This window comes from Sphaeramia orbicularis, chromosome 14, assembly GCF_902148855.1.
Source record: "Sphaeramia orbicularis chromosome 14, fSphaOr1.1, whole genome shotgun sequence".
NCBI classification, from domain to species: domain Eukaryota; kingdom Metazoa; phylum Chordata; class Actinopteri; order Kurtiformes; family Apogonidae; genus Sphaeramia; species Sphaeramia orbicularis.
The window spans coordinates 44,153,258-44,179,588 of NC_043970.1; the positions used below are offsets into that span (position 1 = coordinate 44,153,258).

At 38.3% G+C, this 26,331-nt stretch overlaps 1 protein-coding gene across 1 annotated transcript in view; it reads right to left on the bottom strand.

Moving 5' to 3' along the window:
* atp2a3 (ATPase sarcoplasmic/endoplasmic reticulum Ca2+ transporting 3) overlaps nt 1–23,447 on the bottom strand; it is an 81,562-nt gene extending 58,115 nt beyond the window's left edge. Inside the window, 1 exon segment of the mRNA XM_030153211.1 lies at nt 23,107–23,447. Within this exon segment, the coding sequence (XP_030009071.1) occupies nt 23,107–23,224 (118 nt within the window). The 5' untranslated portion in view covers nt 23,225–23,447.
* Nucleotides 23,448–26,331: the final 2,884 nt, after the last annotated feature.

The following is a 26,331-nucleotide window of genomic DNA, read 5'->3' on the forward strand; positions in this document are numbered from 1 at the left end:
TCATTATTTTGTTCATTATTGTGTTCATTTTTGTTCATTTTGCTCATTTTTTCGTTATTTTGTTCATTATTTTGCTCATTTTTTTCCTTATTTTGTTCATTATTTTGTTCATTCTTGTTCATTTTGTTTGTTATTTTGTCCATTTTTGTTCATTTTCTTCATTATTTTGTTGATTTTTTCGCAATTTTGTTCATTTTATTCATTATTTTGTTCATTTTGTTTATTTTGTTCATAATTTTGTTCATTTTTGTTCATTATTTTTTTCATTATTTTGTTCATTTTGTTCATTTTCGTTAATTTTGTTTATTTTGTTCATTTTCGTTCATTTTGTTTGTTATTTTGTGTGTTATTTTGTTCATTTTGTTTGTTTTTTTGTTCATTTTCATTCAATAGTTTGTAAATGTGAACATTTTCATGTAATGTTACTTCTTTTACACTAAAAACAAAGTGAAACATTTGTATGTATCATTATTTATATGTTATTCTGTTCTTATTTTAGTGGTTCTGACCCACTTTAGTTCATATTGGTCTGAATGTAGAACCTGAACATGATCATTAAATATCTTCAGTGTAATTTTTGTATTTCATTAATTCATCCCAGGGGTTTAATTGGACCCTTTGATGACCCGGTTTTGGCCCTCAGACCGTATGTTTGTCACCTGTGGTTTAAGGAGTTCGTTTAATTTCCTCTGAACTACAGAATAAACCTCCACCGACACAGTTGAACTCTCCAGAACAAAACCATCCACGGAGGAACAGAGTTAATGCAACTCAACATTTGAACTGTGGACGGTTTTCTCCCAGAGCACAAAGATAAAAACTCTGTTAAAATCTGAAGGAAATGCATGAAACTTAATGTGAGATAAGAACTGTTCATGTGCTGTCAACGGTTTGCAGTGGATTATAAATGTGTGTAAAGTGGTGAATTCTGATCAGATTAGACGAGTTTGTGTGAAATGATGCAACAAACACTTAAAGATACGAACTTTAGGAGCTGATGAAGATAGTTCACATATGCAGCTGGAATTAGAAACAATAATTAACAAAACACCGTTAAACATATGTAAAAAAGCTGTGACAGAAGAATGAAAAATGGACAAAAAACTAACTGTTGATCAGTAGGGCTGTGTATCGGCAAGAATCTGGTGATACGATAAAAATCACAATACTAGGATCATGATACGATATATTACAATATATCATGATACTGTTTGTAAAAGGCTTTTTTGTTTTGTTTCTTATTTAAAAATGATTATTTCCTTGAAGAATCCAATTACACCAGAAATCTGCACAAACTCTAAACACATTTTTATTTGATCCCAATAGGATCTAATGCTATATCACAAAATGTTCCTGTGTTAAAACTGAAATTCTGTTTTACAGACATTACAGTTTAAGATCCTGTTCAAATGTTCATATTCTATTAGTTCAGAACTAACATCAGAACATTAGTTTAGTTCAATCCCAATAAAGGAAGTAACATTATTTAATAAAAGAGTGTTAAAGAATAATAAATAAAATAGAAACAAAATAGAAAAACAAAAATGAACCTCCACAATATCTGCATTTGAATAAATACCTAAAAATATCAATACAGTACTTTTTAATATCGATACAGTATTGTGAAACGAAACATCACGATATATTGTAGAACCGATATTTTCGAACACCCCTAGATACGATATATCATGATATATCATGATACCGTAAAAAGGCAATTTTTGTTTGTTTTGTTTCTTTTTTAATAGATATTTGCACAAATACTAAACACATTTTTATTTGATCCCAACAGGATCTAATGCTGTATCACAAAATGTTCCTGTGTTCAAACTGAAACTCTGTTTTACAGACATTACAGTTTAAGATCCTGTTCAAAATGTTCACATTCTATTAGTTCAGAACTAACATCAGAACATTATTTTAGTTCAATCCCAACAAAGGAACTAACATTATTTAATAAAACAGTGATAAATAATAATAAATAAAATAGAAACAAAACAGAAAAACAAAAAGGAACCTCCACAATATCTGCATTTGAATAAATACCTAAAAATATCAATACAGTATCATGAAATGAAATATTGCAATATATTGCAGAGCCTATATTTTCTTACACCCCTACTGATTGGACAGATGAATGGAGCAGTGACACTATTTGTCCTGTTGATTTTTAACTATTTAAGTAGAAAAAAAAACACGTAAACATTAACCAATGTGATTTTTGCAGCATTTTAATCCCTCTAACTTTGACCTAGATCAGGGATGTCCAACATGTGGACCGCTGGACTAAACCAGACCCCTACAGAGTCCAGTCCAGCCCTGGGATGAATTTACAAAAGTGTAAAACTAACACTGAAGATCTGAGTCACACTGGTTTTAGTTCAGGTTCCACATACAGAACAACATGACCTAAAGTTAAATAATAACCTCTGAATAATGACAATAACACAACATCATGCCAATAAATAATGACAACTCCAAATGCTCCTCTTAGATTTAGAGCAAAAAATAACATTAAATTATGAAAATATTTACATTTACAAACAATCCAAACAAAAAACATGTGAATAACCTGAAAAAACAGAACTTTTTAAAGAAAATTAAGCTGAATTTTACCAACATTCTGCCTAGTACTAAATGTTTTGTGCCTTAGTAGACCTGATCTGTAATGCACATGTATAAATGAGAAGTTGAGGCTGAATATTGTGTTTTCATCCTGTGATCTTCTGGATTATCTCAGGTTTAAAATACACCAGAAGTTTAACTTTTATCAATTTGGGTCACAGTTTATCACTGAAGGCTGATGGTGGGTCCAGTTGAAAACCACGATGATATTTAATGTACATTATAAGGACTAGGAATGTCCTGATCTGATCTAAAGGTCGGTGTCAGCTGCTGATCTGGCATTTTTTAGAAGATCAGATTGGATCAGATTTAGTCACATGATCAGGCTGATCCACTTTTCAGTGTGGTTCTGCTTAACAGCTGCTGCACATAAAAAATAAACATCATGAAACACGTCCGCTGGGTGGGAAAACGGTTCTGTGGAAAGAAACCAAAGTCAAGCAGCAACTTGTAAGATCTGTCAACTGGAGGAGGAGGAGAAGAAGGAGGAGGAGCAGCAGCAGGAGGAGCAGGAGGAAGAGGAGCAGGAGGAGGAGCAGGAGGAGGAGCAAGAGGAGAAGAAGGAGGAGGAGCAGGAGGAGGAGCAAGAGGAGCAGGAGGAGCAGCAGTAGGAGGAGGAAGAGGAGGAGGAGGAGGAACAGGAGGAAGAGGAGCAGGAGCAGGAGGAGCAGCAGCAGGAGGAGGAGCAGGAGGAGAAGCAGGAGGAGCAACAGGAGGAGGAGGAAGAACAGGAAGAGGAGCAGGAGGAGAAGGAGCAGGCGGAGGAGCAGGAGGAGGAGGAGCAGGAGGAGGAGGAGCATCAGGGCTCAGTTTAATACAACCAATTAGATTCACTTACAAAAGTATCACATGAGCAAGTATGAGAACTACAAGGATGGAGTGAAGCTGAATATAGAGTAGAGAGTGAACGCAGAGTGAATGTAAAGTGACACTTCACGTAACACACGTAGAAGTCATCAACTTCCAGGTCAGACCAAATCAGATATCAAAAACGTCTACATGAAACCCCACATTTGATCCATTTGATTATTTCCAATTTTTTATTTGTACATACAATCGATTTTGATCGATTTTGGATTGATTTCATTTTGCGTAATCGATTAATAGTGGATGAGATCGATTTTTCAGCAGGACCGCAAGTAAATGACCCGGATACCACTAACACAGAAGCACGACCATCTCCATCTCACGAATCCCTGAGGAAGACTAGTCTTGGTCTCGCTCGCAATGGTTCTGGCACAGGAGGGACGCGGAGGAAGGATGGGGAAAACGCCTCTGTGGGAGGAAGGGTGGGGAAAACCCCTCTGTGGGAGGTCCTCCTGGCCTCAAAGTCGAACCCGCAGTACAGAGGAATTGGCTGGCGGAGGCGGGTCACAGAAGCCAGTCGTCTAGAAATATTAACTTTGATCACCTGTGGCTGAGGGCAGAGTTAGAGGAACAGTAAAGTGCCAATCACAAAGCTCCGCCCACCCTATCCCTCCAGTGAGTTTCTTGTACCAAGGGCCCAACATGATTCTGTTTGGGGGGGCCAAATTAGTATGGGCACCCCAGGGTGACAGTAATGCACCTTAACTCTAGAAACACCAGGTATAAAACAGAATAAAGATGACGTAGAAGTCCGTCCTGAGCCACTGTAGAAACTAGGGCTGGGTAAAAAATAAATAAATAAAAAAAAATTGATTTAATCGATTTTGGATCAATTTCTTTTTCATTTTACGTAAATCGATTTATAGTGGATGAGACTGATTTTTCAGAGCAGGACCACGAGTAAATGACCCGGAAACTGCCGACGCGGAGGCGCAACCAGCTCCGTCTCCGCGGGCGTCTTGGTTGTGCTCGCGGTGGTTCTGGCATGGGAGGGACGAGGAGGAAGGGTGGGGAAAACCCCTCAGTGGGAGGTCCTCTCAGCCTTAAACTCGAACCCACGGTGTGGTGGAACTGGCCGGCGGAGGAGAGTCGCGGAAGCCAGTCATTCTAGAACTATTAACTTTGATCACCTACGGCTGAGTAGAGGAGTTAGAGGAATAGTAAAGCTGAAATCACGAAGCTCCACCCACCCTCCCCCTCCAGTGAATTTCTTGTACCAAGGGCCCAACATGATTCCGTTTCAGGGGGGCCAAATTGGTTGCAGTGCCCCAGGGTGATAGTAATGTGCCTTAAGGCTAAAGGCACCAGCCATAAAACAGAATAAAAATGACAAAGAAGTCCGTTCTGAGCCACCGTAGAAACATGGACATGTTTCTGTCCTGTTCATTATTTTAGAGCAGATTCATCCATTTACTGCAGAAATGTCATATTTATTTCCTTTCTAATATCAATATTGATTCTGTGTTGCATGGCTGCAGTAGTCAAATAATCAAGTTACAACTCAACATTGTACTTTGGTATCACTAAATGAATCTGAATCAGTCAATTAATACTGAATCGAATCGCAATTAATCAATTCAGAACCTTATGAATCGAAACTGCATCGATTAAGGAAATTGGCCATGATACCCAGCCCTAGTAAAAACATGGTGGCATTTCTGTCCTCGTATTTCAGAGCAGATTCATCCATTTACTGATGAACTGTCAGATTTATTTCCTTTCTAATAACAATATTGATTCTGTGTTGCACAGCTGGAGTAGTCAAATAATCAGGTTCCAACTCAAAATTGTATTTTGGTATCACTAAATAAATCTGAATCAATCAATTGATACTGAATTGAATCGTGATTAATCGATTCAGAACTTTATGAATCGAAATCAAATCGATTAAGGAAACTGGCCGTGATACCCAGCCCTGTTCAAGACGATGACATTCATTTGCCGACAGAACAGACGTGAAAACACTGACTCAAACGCTCATGAATAATTGCGACTTTTCGTACGTTCTCACATATGAGTGAACATCAACCCTGGTCTGTCGTGGAGGCTTAAATCCTGCTCTTGAAGGTCAAATCTTTCTGAACATCCAAACTGGTACGTGAGGAGGACGGAGCGCAGCCGCCGGCAGCCAATAGGAGAAGCCCAACACTGTAAAAAACCGTCAGCGACTCCCCGAACGTCTGAAATCTGTGTTAACCCTCTGCTATTTATAGGGTTCAGTCCAGCTTTAGAAACCAGAGCAACACTTCCAGCCAATCAAACGGCCAGAGCAACTTTTACTGATGTGAGACATGAAGCAAATCAGGCTGAAAGAGACGACGGCTTCAGACGGAAACAGACACAGAAACGAAAAAGACAGCGTTTCCAGTTTGGGCCTTTTCTGATCCTCTGCAAACTCCTGCTCCTGTATTGTTATTGTTAGTTTTCTCTCTCTCTCTCTTTCTCTCTCTCTCTAAAACAAACCGAATAATATCAGAATTAGTTATAGCTGTGATAAAGAGTCTTTAATGAGGGCTGATTCTAAAACAACTGGATAAACTTTTAACCCTTTAACCCCTGAGATGTCTGTGCTGACACGTTCTGAATGTAGGATTTATTTCAATATTCATATAAATTCAGCCATTTGTTCAATAGTTACATTTCCAGTCGTGTTGATAGAATAGACCTTGTTCTTTCCATAGACATCTGAGCATGCTCAATTCACCCCCCACCCCCTGTGGAATAGGGGGGTCAAACACAGAGCAGTGAGTGAGACCAACTCACTATAAAAATAGACGGTTTGGGCTTTTTTTTTTTTTAACACCGTTTTCCTCATGATGTTTTGTTTTTAGTGAGTTTTGTCCGTGGAACTGCTGTATGGAGTTAAAGAGGTGTCAAAAAGCAGCTGGACTGATTTAGAAAAAAAACAGACAAAACTAAAACTACTGGGACCAAATTCAAATACTTATGGCTTATTTTCATCGTTTTTGACTTCATTTTAGTTCTTTTTTTTTTTGGCACATTTTTTCACGTTCTTTATTATTTTGTAAATATTTTACTAGTTTTTGTTCATTTTGTTTCTTATTTTATTTATTTTTCTGCATTTTGTTTTTTATTTATTGTTTTTTCTTCAGTTTTCTTCAGTTTGTGGCTTATTTTGTTCATGTTACTTGTTATTTTGTTGGTTTATTATCCTTTTTTCCATTTTATTGATCATTTTGGCTGTTTTTGTTCATTTTGTTGCTTATTTTATTCTTTTTTTTTGTCTGTGGAACTGTTTTATGGAGTTTAACAGGTGTCAAAAAGCAGCTGAACTGATTTAGAAAGAGCCCAAAACATAAACTATTGGGACCAAATTCCAATCCTTGTTGTTGTTCAGTGTGTTCCAGTTCACAGTTGATGTTCAACATCCTAAATCTCTTATTGATGTCCATTCTAATGCCTTATTTAGTCCAAACCTGTCAAACTTCAGTTCCTCTCTTTGTCTTTTTCTGTTATTCCACCTGTTCAGACACTGAATCTTCCACATTCAGACCAATGTTCTGAAAATAAAAAAAAAAAAAAAAAAAAAAAAAACAATATCATAATAACCTATAAATGACTCCAGATTTTCTTCTTGCTTTATTGTGATTTCTTTTTTTTTTTTTTTTACCATTATGCCTATAAATAATGACAACTCCAAATTAGTGCAAAAAACCACATTAAATTATGAAAATATTTACAAACTATCCTTTAACAATAAAATGTGAAGAATCTGAAATGTCTAAAGAAAATTAAGTGCGATTTCACCAATATTCTTCCTGTTACTGCATACTTTTTGTCTTTGTAGATCTGATCTGTAATAAACATAATTTAAGGCCAAATATTGTTAAAATTGCACTTATTTTTCGAATGAAATGTCAGTTTTTTTCAGGTTATTCGCATTTTTTTTGTTTGGATAGTTTGTAAATATAAATATTTTCATAATTTAATGTTATTTACACTAAAACAAAGAGAAACATTTTGAATTAGAGGCTATTATGTTTTTATTTTACCTATTTAATACATAATGGAGACTGAACCTGTTCCTATAAATGACCTGTCATAGGAACATGGTTTGTGTCCTCCTTCTATTTGTAGAAAAGCTCCAGTTTCCTGATCGGATAGTCATCAGTGTGTCTGTGCAGATGACAGTTAGAAAACACTCAAGTCTCTTCATGTATTTTCCGTTTTGACGCGGTGCCGGTTTCTCATGGGTTGCTTTTCATTGTTTGGAACCAGTCCCAGCCAAAGGGAACAGGTTTAACCCAAACCCAGTCCAAACACGACGACGGCAGCACTCAGTGGGTTTTAAACACTATTTATGAAACTGCTGTCATTGAGGCCTAGACCAGGGCTGTCAAACATACGGTCTGTGGACCAAAACCAGCCTCCAGAGTAGGGCTGTGATTTGGCAACAATCTGGCGATACAATGCAAAATCACAATACTAGGATCATGATATAATATATCAAGATATATCACAATACTGTTAACAAGGCGGTATTAATTTGTTTTGTTTCTATTTTTAAAAGATTATTTCCTGGAAAACGTTTGGATAAATAAAGTTTTAGCATGTAGCTTTACCAGTACAACAAAAAAACCACACAAATAAATAAATAAACAGACATTACAGTTTAAGATCCTGCTTAAATGTTCGTATTCTATTGCAAAAAGAATACATAGTGTTCAGTCCCTGAATCATCCAACGTCAGAACATTATTTTTGTGCATTCCCAATAAAAAAAAACCCTAATATTTGCCTCTTTCAGACAGTAAAAAGTGTTTTTAGGATGACTGAATTATCCATTATTTAACAAAACAGCATCATCATTTAAAAAAAAAACAAAAAACATTTATGACCTGCGATATCACAGTAATATTTTTGTAGTAAACAACCGAACAAAATACCAATGTGAATATAGAAATGAAAGAGCTGGAAAAACAAAAATGAACCTCCACCATATCTGCATTTGAATAAATAACTAAAAATATCGATACAGTACTTTTTAACACCAAAACAGTATTGTGAAGTGAAATATCATGATATATTGCGATACCGATATTTTCTTACACCCCTGCTCCAGAGGGTCCGATCAGAACCACAGGATGAATTTATGAAATAGAAAAATTACACTGAAGAGTGATTTTAGTTAAAGTTCCACATTCAGACCAATATGATCTAAAATTAAATACGATCATAATGACAACTACAAACTTTTATCATTTAGTACAGGGCTCTCAAACTCATGTTCTTTCAGGTTCCACATTCAGCCCGATTTGATCTCCAGTGGGCCGGACCAGTAAAATAATAACAGAATAATCTATAGATAATGACAACACAGAATTTTTGTCTTTGTTTTAGTGCAAAAAAAACCAAACATTAAATTATGAAAATACTTACTTTTATAAACTATCCAAACAAAAAAGATGAAAAAAAAAGTGAAATTTCTTAAGAAAAGTAAGTGCAATTTTAACAATATTCTGCCTCAACTGATCATTTCTACATGTGCATTATGGAGCAGATCTACAAAGACACTGAACACTGAGTAACAGGCAGAAAATAGTTCAAATTGTGCTTAATTTTCTTTAGACATTTCAGGTTGTTCCACATTTGTTCAGGTTATTCACATTTTATTGTTACAGGATAGTTTGTAAATGTAAATATTTTCATAATTTAAAGTTATTTTTTGCACTAAAATAAAGACAAAAATTGGAAGTTGTCATTAGTTATCGGCATAATGGAATATTTTTTTTCACATCAAACAGAAGAAAATCTGGAGTCATTCTTTTTTGTAGGTTATTCTGCTGTTATTATTTGACTGTAGATCATATTGGTCTGTATGTAGAACCTGAACTAAAATGAATCTGTGGAATTTTTGCACTTTGTAAATTCATCCCACGGGCCACATTGGAACCTTTAACGGGCTGCATTTGGCCCCCAGGCCGCATGTTTGAGACCCCTGGTCTAGTGTAAAAAGGTACAATTACATAAAAATATTAACATTTACAAACTATCCTTTAACAACAAAATCCTCATCTATCATTGAATTCATATTAGATTGTGCACAGATGCATCATGGGAGCTGAGACAGGTGATTGTTTCAGTATCTGTCACTGTTGTTTTTTGTTTTGTTTTTTTCCTTTTTTTGCCACTAATATAAAAATACTCTATTATCTTCTCATGCTACAAAAACTAAGACCTGGGGAACTATATTTGGCTCTATCATGCACCAGTGGTCGCTGTTCCATCGACTCTCAAATTGTGTGAATATAACAAAAATTATGTCCAATTTCACCAAAACTCAGAATGTATTGGACAAGACTGACATATATGACCAAAGGAAAACTGGAGGAATCTGGACAATTATGAGAACCGTATATGAACATAATGGTATCTGGAAAATAGGGACATGACTTCCAAATTATTACTGTTTTATTTTATTATTATCATGACAGCTGTATTAAAATTTTTCTACATACAGGGGTTGGACAAAATAATGGAAACACCTTCACCTCAAGATGATAATGCCCCAATCCATACAGCTAGAATTGTTAAAGAATGGCATGAGGAACATTCTAATGAAGTTGAGCATCTCGTATGGCCGGCAAAGTCCCCAGACCTCAACATTATTGAGCATTTATGGTCAGTTTTAGAGATTCAAGTAAGACGTCGATTTCCACCGCCATCGTCTCTAAAAGAGTTGGAGGGTATTCTAACTGAAGAATGGCTTAAAATTCCTTTGGAAACAATTCACAAGTTGTATGAATCAATACCTCGGAGAATTGAGGCTGTAATTGCCGCAAAAGGCGGACCTACACCATATTAAATTATATTTTGTTGATTTTTTTAAGGTGTTTCCATTATTTTGTCCAACCCCTGTACATGTACACATGTTCACAAGAATGTTTGTATGTTTTTTATATATACACATATCAATCATTTGGTGCCAGTCTACATGGTGTGAATGGGTGTTTGTATGAGTGTTTGTGTTGTTTACCTCTGCCAGGGGGTATTGTGATTGCTTTGCTTCGCGTGCGTGCATGTTTGTTTGTTAGCAAGATAAGTCAAAAAGTTATTGACGGATTTTCATGAAATTTTCAGGAAATGCTGATACTGGCACAAGGAAGAAATGATTAAATTTTGGTGGTGATCGGGGGGGCAGATCTGTCTTGGCGGAGGTCTGCGCTCTCCGAGTGCTTTTCTTGTTTTGATTCATGTTCTTTATGTATCTTCTTATTTATCCTTTCATTATAAATCTTAAATACCAATAAAAATATTGTGAAAAAAAAAATAAGAATGATAAAACCCCTCTAAGGACAGATTGGACTGGACCGGACCGGACCGTGGCTCAGGCTGCTCTGGATCACAGTGCATTAACGCCATAACACTGTAACACCATGATGGCATCTGACAGATACAGAGGTGGGAGGTAAGACTGCGAGTGACAAGCTGGAACAGGATCAGACCTCCAGATGAGGCGTTCACTGAACCACCGAACAGGGAAGTGACTCCACCCCCCAGAACTCTACCTCACCCCTCTACCCCCACTGAGCTCTGCTCTGTCAGAACACATAACCATGACTGCGTTAGCATGTTTAACACTGGACCTGGGGAACCCTTTAACCCCTGACTAAAGGTAAAGGTTCACATATTAACCCCTTAACCTCTGATTAAAGGTTCACATATTAACCCTTTCACCTCTGATTAAAGATAAAGGTTCTGCTGTGAATCTGCGTCTGTTTCAGGTTCATTAAAGCTGCTGTATGTGCTGTGTTCCTTTTCTTCAGTGGTTTTGTTTTACTATGTGTTTTGGGTTAAAAGTGGTGGAAGAACAGAAAAAGACAAAGAGAGGAATTGAAGTTTGACAGGTTTGGACTAATCAAGGCACTAGAATGGACATCAATAAGAGATTTAGGATGTTGAACATCAACCGTGAACTGGAACACACTGAACAACAAGGATTTGAATTTAGGCCCAACAGTTTATGTTTGGGCTCCTTTTTTTATCAATCAGTCCAGCTGCTTTTTGACACCTGTTTAACTCCATAAAGCAGTTCTATGGTCAAATAAAGAATGAAATAAGCAACAAAATGAACAAAAACAGCCAAAATGATCAATAAAATGAACAAAAAAGAATAATAAACCAACAAAATAAGTAACACGAACAAAATACGACACAAAATGGAATAAAACTGAAGAAAAAATAAAAACAAAATGTTGAAAAATAAATAAAATAAGCAACTAAATGAACCAAAGCAAATACAATATTTACAAAATAATAAATAACATGAAAAAAATTATATAAAATGTATGAAAATTAAGTTTAAAAAAGGGGGGAAAAAAGGATTACAAAAAAACAACATGTATTTGAATTTGGTCCCAGATTCCCAGTAGTTTTAGTTTTGTCTCTTTTTTTTCTAAATCAGTCCATCTGCGTTTTGGCACCTGTTTAACGCCATACATCAGTTCCACGGTCAAAACTCAGTAAAAACACAGTAAAAAAAAAAAAAAAAAGGAAAATCACCACAACACTGGAAATAACAGGAAGAACAAAAAACACAAGGAAAACAGTGTAAAATTAAAAAAAAAAAGCCTAAACTGTCTACTTTTAATAGTGAGTCGGTGTCACTCACTGCTCTGTGTTTTACCCCCCGCCCCCCCATTCCACAGGGGGTGGGGGGGTGAACTGAGCATGCTCAGATGTCTATGGAAAGAAAAAGGTCTATTCTATCAGCATGACTGGAAATTTAACTATTGAACTAACAGTTGAATTTATATGAATATTTAAATAAATCCTACATTCAGAATGTGTCAACACAGACACGTTAGGGGTTAAAGGGTTAAACTGAGGCAGAGAACGGCCGATTGAAGAGACGTGAAGGTGTTTGTGAAGGAGGAGCAGGAAACACAACGTCTCCAGCGACTACGTCAGGCTGCTTTCATGTTGAGTTGCAGAACAGGAAGAGAAACAACAGTGAGTGAGTTCCCACTAGAGGAAGTTGTAATAATTATATGTGGCACAAAAACAGGGTGAGGATACAGTCATGTTGCATCATTTTCAGAGGAAACCATCAGCTCTAACACACATGCACGGTTTTCTATAGTTAATACTGTCCTCCTGCAGCATTCAACCTCCAGGAATGTACAACAAACATGTACAATGATGAATGAATGATGTGGACGAAGTTGTGCAATAATTGTGGTTTTGCAACAACAATGCAATAGTTATTCAAAGACAAATGCACTTTTTTTTATAGACTAGTCCACATATATGCATACTGTTATTATTTTAGGTCTATTTTTATTTTACTTTTGTTAATTTTAGATATGGAAATTATCATTTTTTCATTAGGCAAGTTTTTATGCACAAGTTATTTTTGCGCAATTTGAGGGTCAATAGAAAAGCGACAATTGAAAAATAATAGAATGACAGAATGAAAACCATCTCTAATATACACACATAAAACAGCCTCATGTCTGTGATATCAGCAGCATCAGTGTTGTTTCAACACGTGTGTGTGCTACATTTGCACAAAATCTGATGAAAAACACCGATAGGTTTGAACCCGCAGACACTGGACACATTCTATTAGACACTGTTGAAAGTTACCGCATCATATTCCAGTAGAAAAAAACAGAACAGAGTGTGTGTGTGTGTGTGTGTGTGTGTGTGTGTGTGTGTGTGTGTGTGTTCAACACTGGATACGGTCTTCTACGACGGTGGACGGACACAGAGTTGTTTAACCTGAATAAGTTGCGCAAATCTCTTCGTCTCATGGAGGGAGTGTCAGGTGACATATGGAGACGCTCCAGGCAACAAACCTCATAAAATTATTTATGCAACATGTTTCAACACGTTTAAAAAAAAAAAAAAAAATGCTTCTTAAGTGTGTGTGGATGAGTTGTAAAGTACATTTTCTTTGTTGCATCATTTTCAGAGGAAACTATCAGCTCTAACATACATGCACTATTTTCTATAGATCCGTTCACAGATAAACACACTATTAATATTGTTAATATTAATAAATAAACACACTGTTCATATTGTCCTGCAGTGTTCAACCTCTAATAATGTACAATAAACATGTACAACGTGAATTATGTGCAATAACTTGTGCAATAATCCTCTATAATAAATGCACTATTTTTTACCTCCGCCAAGGAGGTTATGTTTTTGCCAGCGTTGGTTTGTCTGTTTGTCTGTCCATGTGCAAGATAACTCAAAAACTTATGGATGGATTTGGATGAAAATTTCAGGAAATGTTGATACTGGCACAAGGAACAAATGATTAAATTTTGGTGGTGGTCGGGGGGGAGTGATCTGCCTTGGCGGAGGTCTGCGCTCTCCGACTGCTTTTCTAGTTATAGACTTTCATACGTATACATACTGTTAATATTTAGAGATATACATACTGTTAATATTGCTAATAATGTTGCTAATATTGCTAATGTCCAACACGTTTTGTTTTCTTTTAACTAATGCTTCTTAAGTGTGTGTGGACGAGCTGTGAAGTCCATTTCCTTTATCCATCAGCTCTAATATACATGCACTATTTTTATAGACACATTCACAGATAAACACATTGTTAATGTTGTTCATATTTATGAATAAACACACTGTTAATATAACTTAATTTCCTGCTGCGTTCAACCTCCAATAATGTGCAATAAACATGTACAATGTGAATTATATGCAATAAGTCGTGCAATCATCCTCTTTAATAAACGCAGTATTTATTCAAACACAAATGCACTATTTTTATAGACTTTCATACATATACATACTGTTAATATTTATCGATATACATGCTGTTAATATTGCTAATAGTGATGCTAATATTGCTAATGTGCAACACGTTTTTTACTAATGCTTCTTAAGTGTGTGTGGACGAGTTGTAAAGTACATTTTCTTTGTTGCATCATTTTCAGAGGAAACTATCAGCTCTAACATACATGCACTATTTTCTATAGACTCATTCACAGATAAACACACTGTTAATATTGTCCTCCTACAGCATTCAACATCCAATAATGTGCAGTAAACATGTACAATGGGAATGATTTGCAATAAGTTGTGCAATAATCCTCTATTCTTAACATAACAATACAATATTTATTCAAACACAAATGCACTATTTTTATAGACTTTCATACATATACATACTGTTAATATTGCTAATAATGTTACTAATATTGCTAATGTGCAACACGTTTTTTTTTTTACTAATGCTTCTTGTGTGTGTGGACGAGTTGTAAAGTACATTTTCTTTGTTGCATCATTTTCACAGGAAACCATCAGCTCTAACATACATGCACTGTTTTCTGTAGACTCATTCACAGATAAACACACTGTTAATACTGTCCTCCTGCAGTGACAAACCACCAGTAATGTGCAATAAACATGTACAATGTGACTTATGTGCAATAAGTTGTGCAATAATCCTCTATAATAAATGCACTATTTTTATAGACTTTCATACATATACATACCGTTAATATTTATAGATATACATACTGTTATTATTGCTAACAATGTTACTAATATTGCTAATGTGCAACACTTTTTTTTAAATAATGCTTCTTAAGTATGTGTGTGGAAGTACATTTTCTTTGTTGCATCATTTTCAGAGGAAACTATCAGCTCTAACATACATGCTCTATTTTCTATAGACTCATTCACAGATAAACACACTGTTAATATTGTTAATATTTATAGATAAACACACTGTTAACATTGTCCTCCTGCAGTGTTAAACATCCAATAATGTGCAATAAGTTGTGCAATAATCATGTTCTTGCAACAATGCACTGTTTATTCAAACACACGCACAATTTTTATAGACTTTCATATGTATACATACTGTTAATATTTATAGATATACAAATTGGTAATATTTATAGATAATATATACATACAGTATTGTTGCTAATGTTGCTAATGTTGCTAATATGCAATACTTCATTTTTTAAAAAAATAATGCTTCTTAGGTGTGTGCGGTCGAACTGTAATGTTTAATGTTTCTTCTTGTTTCATGGCCGTTCTCTGCAGAGTCACCTCCGTCTGGACTCTATTAGGCCTGTGTGGTAACAGGGTTATATCAGTCACCACCACCACCACCGACAACACTGAAAACGCTGAAAACACTGATGGTTCATGGAAGCAAAATGCCCTTTAATTGTACTTTCTAAAAAGGAGTATACACACACACACACACACAGACAATCATCTACAACCACAAACTGGAACGGCACAAACCATTCTTTGTGCTCCCACACACTGAGCGTGTGTGTGTGTGTGTGTGTGTGCGTGCGTGTGTGTGCGCGTGAATGCGACTTCCCCTTCATCACTTACAAACACTTCACAACGAAGGCGACAAACTCCAAACATGCAGAGTTTGGGCACGGAATAAATGCTTAAGCTCGAACAGAAAACAGCCAACAATACGACGACAGTTTTCAACGATTTAAAAGCACGAGAAGGAAAAAAATTTTAAAAAATAAAAAAAAAAAAGCATGAGAAGGACGGAACAGATTTGACAGTTTAACCCTTTAAACACTGTTGCGTCTCCGGTGACACGTTTAGCATTTTACAGCATTCAAATGAGCGGAACTCCTGAACCGTTTATACGACTGAGAAGAATCCAAAAGCATCTGAAAGCTTTCGACTAGTACGCAACACATGATGGTATGCCTGAGGGGGAGGGGTGGAAGTGGGCGGAGCTGAAAGTAGCAGAGCAGAGCAGGGCAGTCAGCAGCAGGTGCAGTCGGTGATTCACTGACGACATTTAGCAGCGTTTTGAATTCTTGTAAATACCTGTATATAGTAGTGATGGTGCTGTTTTAGTCAGTTCTACTTTTTTTCCTCAGTGAAATGTGAGGCTTTAATTATTTTATTCATTTCTGATTTATATATTTTCATGTGTATATGTGTGTATTTATATATATGGGTGTTTTGTATACACCTTCCCCTTTTTTTTTCTTCTTCTTTTGGTTGAATTGTTTTCCTTAACTATTTCTTTGTCTTTTGTTTGGGTTTAAAGTAGCTGGTCTTGGGTGGGGGGCAGCCACTACGAAAGGTAAAGGCAAAGGTACTGAGAAGATTTCACCTACAAATGTATCAGTCCAGTCCGTTTTTTTACATTACTCTCTGATATTTAGTGTGCCCCCCCACAACAATCTAAGGGAACTCTAAGAAACTCTAAGGAAACTGTAAGGGAACTTTAAGGAAACTCTAAGGAAACCCTAAGGGAACACTAAGAGAACTCTAAGGAAACTCCAAGGGAACTCCAAGGGAACTAAGGGAACTCTAAGGAAACTCTACAGGAACTCTAAGGGAATTCTAAAGGAACCCTAAGGAAACTCCAAGGGAACTCCAAGGGAACTGTAAGGGAACTAAGGAAACTAAGGGAACTCTAAGGGAACTCCAAGGGAATTGTAAGGGAACTAAGGAAACTCTAAGGGAACTCTAAAGGAAACTTTAAGGAAACTAAGGAAACCCTAAAGGAACCCTAAGAGAACTCCAAGGGAACTCCAAGGGAACTAAAGAAACTGTAAGGAAACTCTAAGGGAACTCTAAGGGAACTTTAAGGGAACTCCAAGGGAACTCCAAGGGAACTCCAAGGGAACTCTGTAGAATGAACTTCTGAGAGCATGGAATGACATTGGGGTTGAAACTCTCAGAAAATACATCGACACAATGCCAGAAAGATGCACTGCTGTGATTGTTGCCGGGGGGCACACTAAATACTACAGTAAAATAAAAAAAATAAATAAAAATAAATAAAAAGGAGTGGACTGATAAATTTGTAGGTGAAATATTCTCAGTACCTTTGCCTTTTGCAATGGCAAAAATTCAGGCTTTGGGAACAAATAAACCACCAGTTTCTTAAGATTTGACAAGTGTTGTAATATTTTTGCACACCACTGTAAATGCTGTATTTTTTAGCTCCAGATGAATGTTATTAAATGTTTACTGTATTTGTAGATCCACTTTGATCTGTAAGTTATAATGAACATGTATAAATAATAAACTGAGGCTGAATATTGGTAAAATTGCACTATTTTTCTTGGCAACATTTCAGTTTTTTTCGTGATAGTTTGTTAAAGTAAATATTTTCAAACTGTAATTTGACTTTTTTTTGCACTAAAACAAGGAAAACTGTGGAGACGTCATCATGTTGTCGTCACGTTCTGATGCTATTGTTTGACTGGTCCGACCTGTTTAAGGTCAAACTGGGCTGAAAGTGGAAGCTGGAGGAAAATGAGTTTGACATTCGTGATTTAGTGAAAGTATGAAGGAACAAACAGGAGCTGGAGGTGGAGCCGAAATGGAAGGGGCGTGTCCAAACAAAGACAGAAGGGAAGGAAAATATATACTGAAAAATAGAGGATTTACAGTGAAAAATGAGAAACGTAGACAATAAAATTAGAATAAATGATGATAAATCACACCAAAGGAACTCTGGGTCTTTATGGGTTCAGAGACGACAGAACCAGACCCAGCAGAACCAGACCTAACAGAACCATACCTAACAGAACCAGACCCAACGGAACCAGACCCAACAGAACCAGACCAAACAGAACCAGACCCAGACCTCAGATGGTCCACTACGTTTCTGACATCCTACGTATGAGAAGAACCAAACCCATCTCCATCATGATGGTCCTTCCCTCAGCTATCAGAATGCTAAACGCTGGGAAGTGACTGAAGCAGATTTGATTTACTATTTATTGCATTTTGGTTTTTTTTCCTTTTTTTATTTAAATTAAAGCAGTGACAATATAAAAAAAAAGTCTTATAAAGTATCCAATATATGTGTGCCAGAACAAAAACATTACACCTGCACTCACATGTACACATACACAGAAAAAAAAAAAAAAAAAAAAAAAGGGAGGAGGAGGTCTGTCGACTTACTTAATATTAAACTAATCTACAAAGGGCTGCCAAATTGAATAAAATAACTTTACATTATCTTTTAGTGAAAATTTGATTTTCTCCAAATGTAAGTGTTGCATAATGTCTTTCATCAGAGCCTGATGAGTTGGAGGCTTTTTGTTCTTCCAGTTTAACAGAATAAGGCATCTGGCCAGTAGTGTCACAAACTTCAAAACAACACTTTGTTTAGTACTAAGGTCCACTCCTGTTGGTTCCATATTCTGCTTTTATTCTCTTTTAGCATCTTAGTCATTTCATTTCATTTCACTGTTGAATTTATTGTCTGGTTGCTGTTCTGTGAGTACTAACAGGTGAAGGTATAAGTGTCTGTCATATGCTGCTGCGAATGTTTTGCATTTGTTTGTTTGTCCCTAATTGTTTGGACATTCAATAAGGCAGAGGAACTGTGAACTGAACTGAATCTAAAACTCAGATGAAAACAGACATGGTTCTAATGGTTCTGGGAGCCTCTACTGGTTTAACTCCAGTCCCAGAGAAACCCCCCCCCCCCACCCCACCCCACCCCATGGGATCAGTGTTATGTCACATCTCACTGTGGGAACCTCCGCCTGCAGTCGACACAGATGGGCTGATTTAACCCAGAGTCCTTCATTTCGTGAGTGAACTGAGGCAGGAACCTGCGGACATGTTGGTTTAGTTTAATGATCATACTGATTGTACTGATAATGAGATCCTGCTTAACCCAGTGCATGTCAGAGCCAGTGTGTGTGTGTGTGTGTGTGTGTGTGTGTGTGTGTGTGTGTGGGGGGGGGGGGGTTACACTGCAAAACAGGAACATCTGATGGAGATAAACGGACTTAAATGTAGAATATTTATCTGAAAGATTTATTTACTTATTCAGACTTAATCTTGTTCAGATTATCTGACTTGTTCCAAGAATTCATTGTTCCTCTTGTTCTACCACTGAGATATTCCAACTAATTTAAACAATATTTAAAATAAAACCAGCTCCACTGTTGGAGGATGAGTATGGAGGACACAGGAACTGTTTACCCTAAACACATTTGGACTGAATTAGACAGATTTACAGATACATACACATATATATCTACTGAGTCGTTACATCTTCATAAGACCAGGTATTATCTATATTATAAAAGCCAGTGGCCTCTGTGTGTGTGTGTGTGTGTGTCCAGGGTTCACACTAAATCCGTACACAGCTGACTGCTACAGTTTGTCATACTGTTGTATTTTTGATCGATCAATGAACAGTCTAGTGAAAACGGCAAGCTGATCGAACCAATATTTTGGCAGATATTAGTCATTTTTAATACAATATCCTTATAATCACGTTGCCATGGCCAGAAAACTTTGGCGGTGACTGCTGGAAAAATATGGTACAACATGTACAAACACACAATAGCATAAAAACGACCACATCTTTCCATCCATCTATATCTACAGACCATTGATAAAAAAAAATCTTACTCTGAAGTCCTTTCAAGCTGTACCCCCCCAGACTGTGGAGTGACCTGTCCCTCCCCCTGTCCCTGTGTCAGTCTCTGTCTCCGTCCCTGTCCCTCCACGTGGTCAACTCCGTGGACTCTCTTAAAAAGGAGCTCAAGACGTTTTTATTTAGAAAACCTTGTGGTTGATGGATTAATCCTTTTTAGTTATTGCACCCATTTTATGTTCAGCACCTTGTGATTTTTATCTGTGAAAAGCGATTTATAAATAAACTTTACTTTCTTACTAAAATAAGTGTTTATCAAACTGATCTCATAAAATTGTGCTGTATGTGACGCCAGTTTATTGCATTTGGTGTGTAATACATACACATTTTCATCCTTTTGCTATTTGATGGCGTGTCAATGCACTAGCGGCTAATTGCGCTAACCGCTAACCCTAAACCTAACCCAAACCCTAACCACTAACTGCGCTAATGGCATGCTATTTTACACAGCATAAATATACACACTGAAAGCTTATAATGCATACAGACAGCACGCCACTTTTAATATTAATTCATGATACCACGCTGATCTTTTTGCTCTATAATCCTTCGATCATATTTTCTTATTTCATGTGAACTTGATAAGCGTCATTTTCTTCCTGCACTGGCAGATAATTGGACTGAAATGAGACGTTTTAATCTAATAATGACTGTAATTTTCTTTGTTTGTACAGGCCTTTTTTGCAGTGGGGGGGTGGTGTATGAGTGTACCACCCACCACCATGTTTTCAATGGATGCTCGGTGAAATAAACTCAACACCCCCACCCCCCCACCCCTCCCCTGCAGTCATCTACAGTCTGCGGTTTGTGAAGGAGTCTCTTCGCAGCCGTACATCATCTCCCAGTGACACAGACCAAAATAGAAAACACACCACTGGCTTTTTTAATGTTCCTTTGGCCCTTTTTGGCAGCAGCAGCAGCAGTGGATGTCCCTGTGCAGGCAGCCCTACAAGGAAACAGGGTATTCCCTCCTTACAGCACTTATCTGTTCACGCTCATGCAGGCAGGAAGTTCACAGCAAAAAGCCAAAGATGTTATCTGCGGCGAGACGCTGCTTTTTCCATGAAGTCATCAGCAGCCCCTGGGCAGAGCGGCTGCAACAAAAGGGCCAGTGTTCGACGCCACAATACGGCGCTCTGCCTCCGCCGCACAGCTTGGACACACATGCAAACGACAGCATGGCAAAGGTGTGGTGATGTCAGGCCCTGAATCAGCACCTGAACGCACCAGCTGAAGGAGTTAACCCTTCAACTACTAACGTGTCAGCAGTGACACGGTCCTATTGTTTGGATTTATTTAAATATTCATATAAATTCAACCATTTGTTCAATAGTTACATTTACAGTTGTGTTGATAGAATAGACCTTATTCTTTCCATAGACATCTGAGCATGCTCAGTTTACCCCCCACCCCCTGTGGAAAGGGGGGGGGGGGTAAAACACAGAGCAGTGAGTGAGACCGACTCACTATAAAAAAAGACGTTTTAGACTTTTTCTTTTTACACCGTTTTCCATGTGTTTCTTTGTTTTCCTGTTGTTTCCAGTGTTGTGGTGACTTTCCTTTTTTTTTTTTTCTTACTGTGTTTTTACTGAGTTTTGACCATGGAACTGATGTATGGAGTTAAACAGGTGTCAAAAAGCAGCTGGACTGATTTAGAAAAAAAGAGCCAAGACTAAAACTACAGGGACCAAATTCAAATACTAGTGGCTTATTTTATTTTATTGTTTTACTTCATTTTCTGCATACTTTTTCATGTTATTTATTATTTTGTAAATATTTTATTCACTTTTGTCCATTTAGTTGCTTATTTTATTTATTTTTCTATGCTATGTTGTTCATTTTATAATTTTTCTTCAGTTTTGTTCAGTTTGTGTCTTATTTTGTTCATGTTACTTATTATTTTGTTGGTTTATTATTCATTCTTGTTCATTTTATTGATCACTTTGGCTGTATTTATTTACTTTGTTGCTTTTTTTAAATTTTTTTTTGACTGTGGAACTGCTTTAAGGAGTTCAACCAGGTGTCAAAAAGCAGCTGGGCTGATTTAGAAAGAGCCCAAACTAAACCTACTGGGTTCAAATGTAAATCCTTGTTGTTGCTCAGTGTGTTCCAGTTCACAGTTGATGTTCAACATCCTAAATCTCTTACTGATGTCCATTCTAGTGCCTTATTTGATCCAACCCGGTCAAACTTCAGTTCCTCTATTTGTCTTATTCTGATCTTCCACCCGTTTTGAGCCTAAAACACCCAGTAAAACAAAACCACTGAAGAAAAGGAACACCAGCACAAACTCACAGCAGCTTTAATGAACCTGAAACAGACGCACCTTTACCTGGTTAAAGGGTTAATGAGGGGGGGGTTTACTGGGGATGTCCAGACACAGGTACCTGGACTGAACATCATCAGCTGTTTCCTTCATGATACTTTTCTTTCTAATCTGACCTTTTTCCTCCCCTTCTCCTACTTCCCTCTTGCGTAATTTGAGCGCCTCAGTTCAACCATGTGCGGATCAACTGTTGAAAGTGAAAACTGGTTGTTCAAGATTTTCTGTTTCATTATCTTCATCAGCTCATCCTCTTCCTCTCCCGGAGCCCCAGAGTCCGCCTGTGCTGTCGACTTCCGGATCCGCGCATGACAGTCGGGGAGATGTCCGTCCGTCCGCGCGCGCGCACACGCATGTACGTCCACGCAACAGCAGCAGCAGCAGCTACCGATGAAGTGTGTGTGTGTGTGTGTGTGTGTGTGTGTGTGTGTGGGGGGGGGGGGGGGGGGGGGGGGGGGGGGGGGGCTGCAGGTCTGAGCTCCGTGGGGGCTGCTGAACACCCCACTTGACATACTTTCAAACGACACCTCACGAGCGGAAGAAAACGCCTTAGAAATTAAAATGCGTTGCGCGTAATTGTTCCAAATCCCCGCTTTAGTGACTTGATGGATGTGAAACTGAACCTCGTCTTTACAAACGAGTCTCACCGCGTTTTGCCAACTTTATGCACCGAATGATGCCAGTACACGCATGTGCATCCGTGAACGTGCCAGTGCCGTTTCCACGGACTGTGCGCCAAAGGGAACGGCAAGATTTTAAACCCACGATGAGCAAAAAAGCTCGGAAGATAACGGCAACAGTTGGATTTCCTGGAAAATGAATCGATCCGCACAAGGTTACAGGGTGAAATGAAGTTGGACAGACGGGTGTGATAAAGTACTCACCGTTCGGTCCATATTTGTCCAGGTTGGTTCTGACCTGGTCCAGAGTCAGTCCAGTGTTTTCGTTCACACCGAAGTTGTCCAAAACTTCAGTGGCTGATTTAGTGTGCGCATTTTCCATCTTGGTGTCCCGGGGGTTAGTTGGTCAAGTCGAAATGCATGTAGTTGAAGAACATGAACTGTGGAAGCGGGGGGGGCGTGGGGGGGTTGAACAGCGGTAAATCCACCGACGGACGGCGGTTCGCTCGGTCTGCTCGGTCACCTGTCCCCCCTGCCTGGTCTAATCCTCGGTCGTGGCTGTGTTCGTGCTCGGCTGCCGCTGCTACTTCATCTCCATCTGAAGGTGTGCGCGTTGTGCGCTCTGTGCGCCGGGGCGCGCCGCCTCTGCGCTGCTGAGCACTCCCTCCTGCGCTCTGATTGGCTGCGCCTACCTGAGCGGAGGCTCCTCTGCCTTCGAACGGGACTCGGTCACACGTCCCCCCTGTTCGGGTTCCGGATCCGGGCTGCGGGTCCGTCCGTTCTTCATTTGCACTCATTTGTTAATCGTGTCACGCGACGTCGTGTCGTTGTTTCTTGTAGGAAAGTGCGTTTTTTTGTGTGTCGGATTCCATCTTTCACTGCGCACTGCAGCGCCCCTGCAGATCCACCGGACACATGCCTTGCTCAAGGACACTGAAAATAGAGACAGACAAGACAGAAAACACCCAAAAGCAGAACCCTGATGTTCACATGTGACTTAACCCTTAAACACCCAAAGCTTCTATTGGACTAACAGCAGAATCTGCTGATCCACTAAGCCTATAAACATGTCAACAACTGGTGTCAAATACAGTTCTCATCTTTTCATAGTCATCAGATATGACCATGTTTGGACGTTCAGAGGCTCCATAGTTACCGTGGAAACACCGTCATTTTCTCCAACTTTGATTCACCAGTAAAACCCATGGAGTTGGATCACTGACAATGGATGGACACACTGGGTTTGTGTTCAGTTAAATGACAGATTGGTTGAAAAAGTCACTTTTTCCTTCAGTTTTCTGTTATGATATTATAACCTGAATTAACTCTGAGTTTTCATGAACATCTGATTTAAATATATGAAATAAAATATAGGAAAATACACAATTTACATTGAAGAATGCAAAATATAGAGGATAATATTATAATAAATGATTATAAATCACTTAAGAAAGGTTAAACAGAGAGAACACATCCATTTGGGAACTGACTCAACAGTAGTACTGGGTGTTTATGGGTTAACCCTGTACAGGACACTCAGAAATACTATGAAGTTCAGAATTTCAACCTTCTATTGGATATTACTTTTGTGAAAATGTTCAACTTTTTACCATCAAGTCAAAAATCACATGATGTGAAAATCACATGATGTGAATGAAGTTACCATATTTGGTTCCTTACTGATATTTGGCACACACACAAAAAAATCTAGAACTCTATACAAAAAATTAAACAAAAACACTTGCAATGTGGAAAAAAAACTGTCTTTGGTCCCATTAGAACCTTCTTTGGTCTCATTAGACCCCATGCGTGCTGGTCCAGACCCCTGTCCCCTTAGACCCTCATGTGTGCTGGTCCAGACCCCTGTCCCCTGAGACCCCCATACATGCTGGTCCAGACCCCTGTCCCCTTAGACCCTCATGCGTGCTGGTCCAGACCCCTGTCCCCTTAGACCCCCATGTGTGCTGGTCCACATCCACATGGTCCACTCACTGTTCCTTTATTCATTTTTAATCTGTGGTTCCTTTATCACTGTGTGTGTGTGTGTGTGTGTTGTGTTCTATTGTTTTATACATATTTATGGTATTTCATTAAACTGTTCCTATCTTATAATTTTAATCATGCTTTTAGATGTAAAGCACTTTGGTCTTCTTTATGTTGTTGTGAAGTGCTATACAAATAAACTTTGATTGATTGATTGAAGAAACAACACTCAGATTCTAATGCTGTTCTTTCCATGTTTGGGTTTCGACTGAAGGTTTGTGTTTGACCAGAGTAAGAGTCTTCTGCAGTAGTACTGGTGTGGTCTGGTGTGGTCTAGTCTAGTCTAGTCTAGTCTAGTCTGCCTGGTCTAGTCTAGTCCTGTCTAGTCTGGTCTGGTCGGGTCTACCTGGTGTGGTCTGGTCTGGTCTGGTGTAGTCTGGTCTAGTCTGATCTTGTCTGATCTAGTCTGGTCTTGTCTGGTCCAGTCCGGTCTGGTCTAGTCTAGTCTAGTCTGGTCTAGTCAAGTCTAGTCTAGTCTAGTCTACCTGGTCTGGTCTGGTCTACCTGGTCTGGTCCAGTACGGTCTGGGTGTAATGACTGGACCTAACACCTGGTCTGTGTTCTGACAGCGGTGCTGGTCGTCCTGGTGTCGGTTCCAGATTCTCCTCTCCTCTCCTCTCCTCTCCTCTCCTCTCCTCTCCTCTCCTCTCCTCTCCTCTCCTCTCCTCTCCTCTCCTCTCCTCTCCTCTCCTCTCCTCTCCTCTCCTCTCCTCTCCTCCACTCTTTTCTTCATCAGATTGTACAGTGAGAAACAGCAGCTAAGATCACAGACCCAGGTTGAATACTTCACAGATCAGCTCTTAGAACACACAGAACAGGCTGAACACTGTTTGAGTTCAAGAACAAAACACAAAGTCACTTTGAATATGAGCCTCAGGGACCAGAACCAGAACATGTGAACAGTTGAACTTGAACCCGTACAGACCCAGACCTCCTGCTGGGTCAGATCTACAATGGACTTTACTCTCATTCATCACCATTTATTCTAATATTATTGTGGTTTTTCAGTGTAAATCCTGTATTTTCTTATGTTAAATTCTCTGATCGTGTAGATGTTCATAGAAGCTCAGAGTAAATTCAAAGGTTATTTTATCAGAAACAGAAAAAAATAAGAAAAAAGTGTCTTTTTCATTCCAGTCTATCTTTAACTTGTTATTTTGTTCAGTTTGTGGCTACTTTCATTAATCTTATTTATTATTTTTTTGGTTTATTATTAATATTTGTTCATTTTATTGATCACTACGGCTGTTTTTGTTCATTTTGTTGCTTTTATTTTATTCTATTTTTTTTATGAATTTCAGACCTGCTCCATCAGGGTTCAGGTCCAGACCTGCTCCATCGGGGTTCAGGTCCAGACCTGCTCCATCGGGGTTCTGCATCATGTCCCTGTTAGATGCAGGTGCTGAAGTGGGTCTGCTGTTGGAGGTCCCAGGACCTGGACCTGGA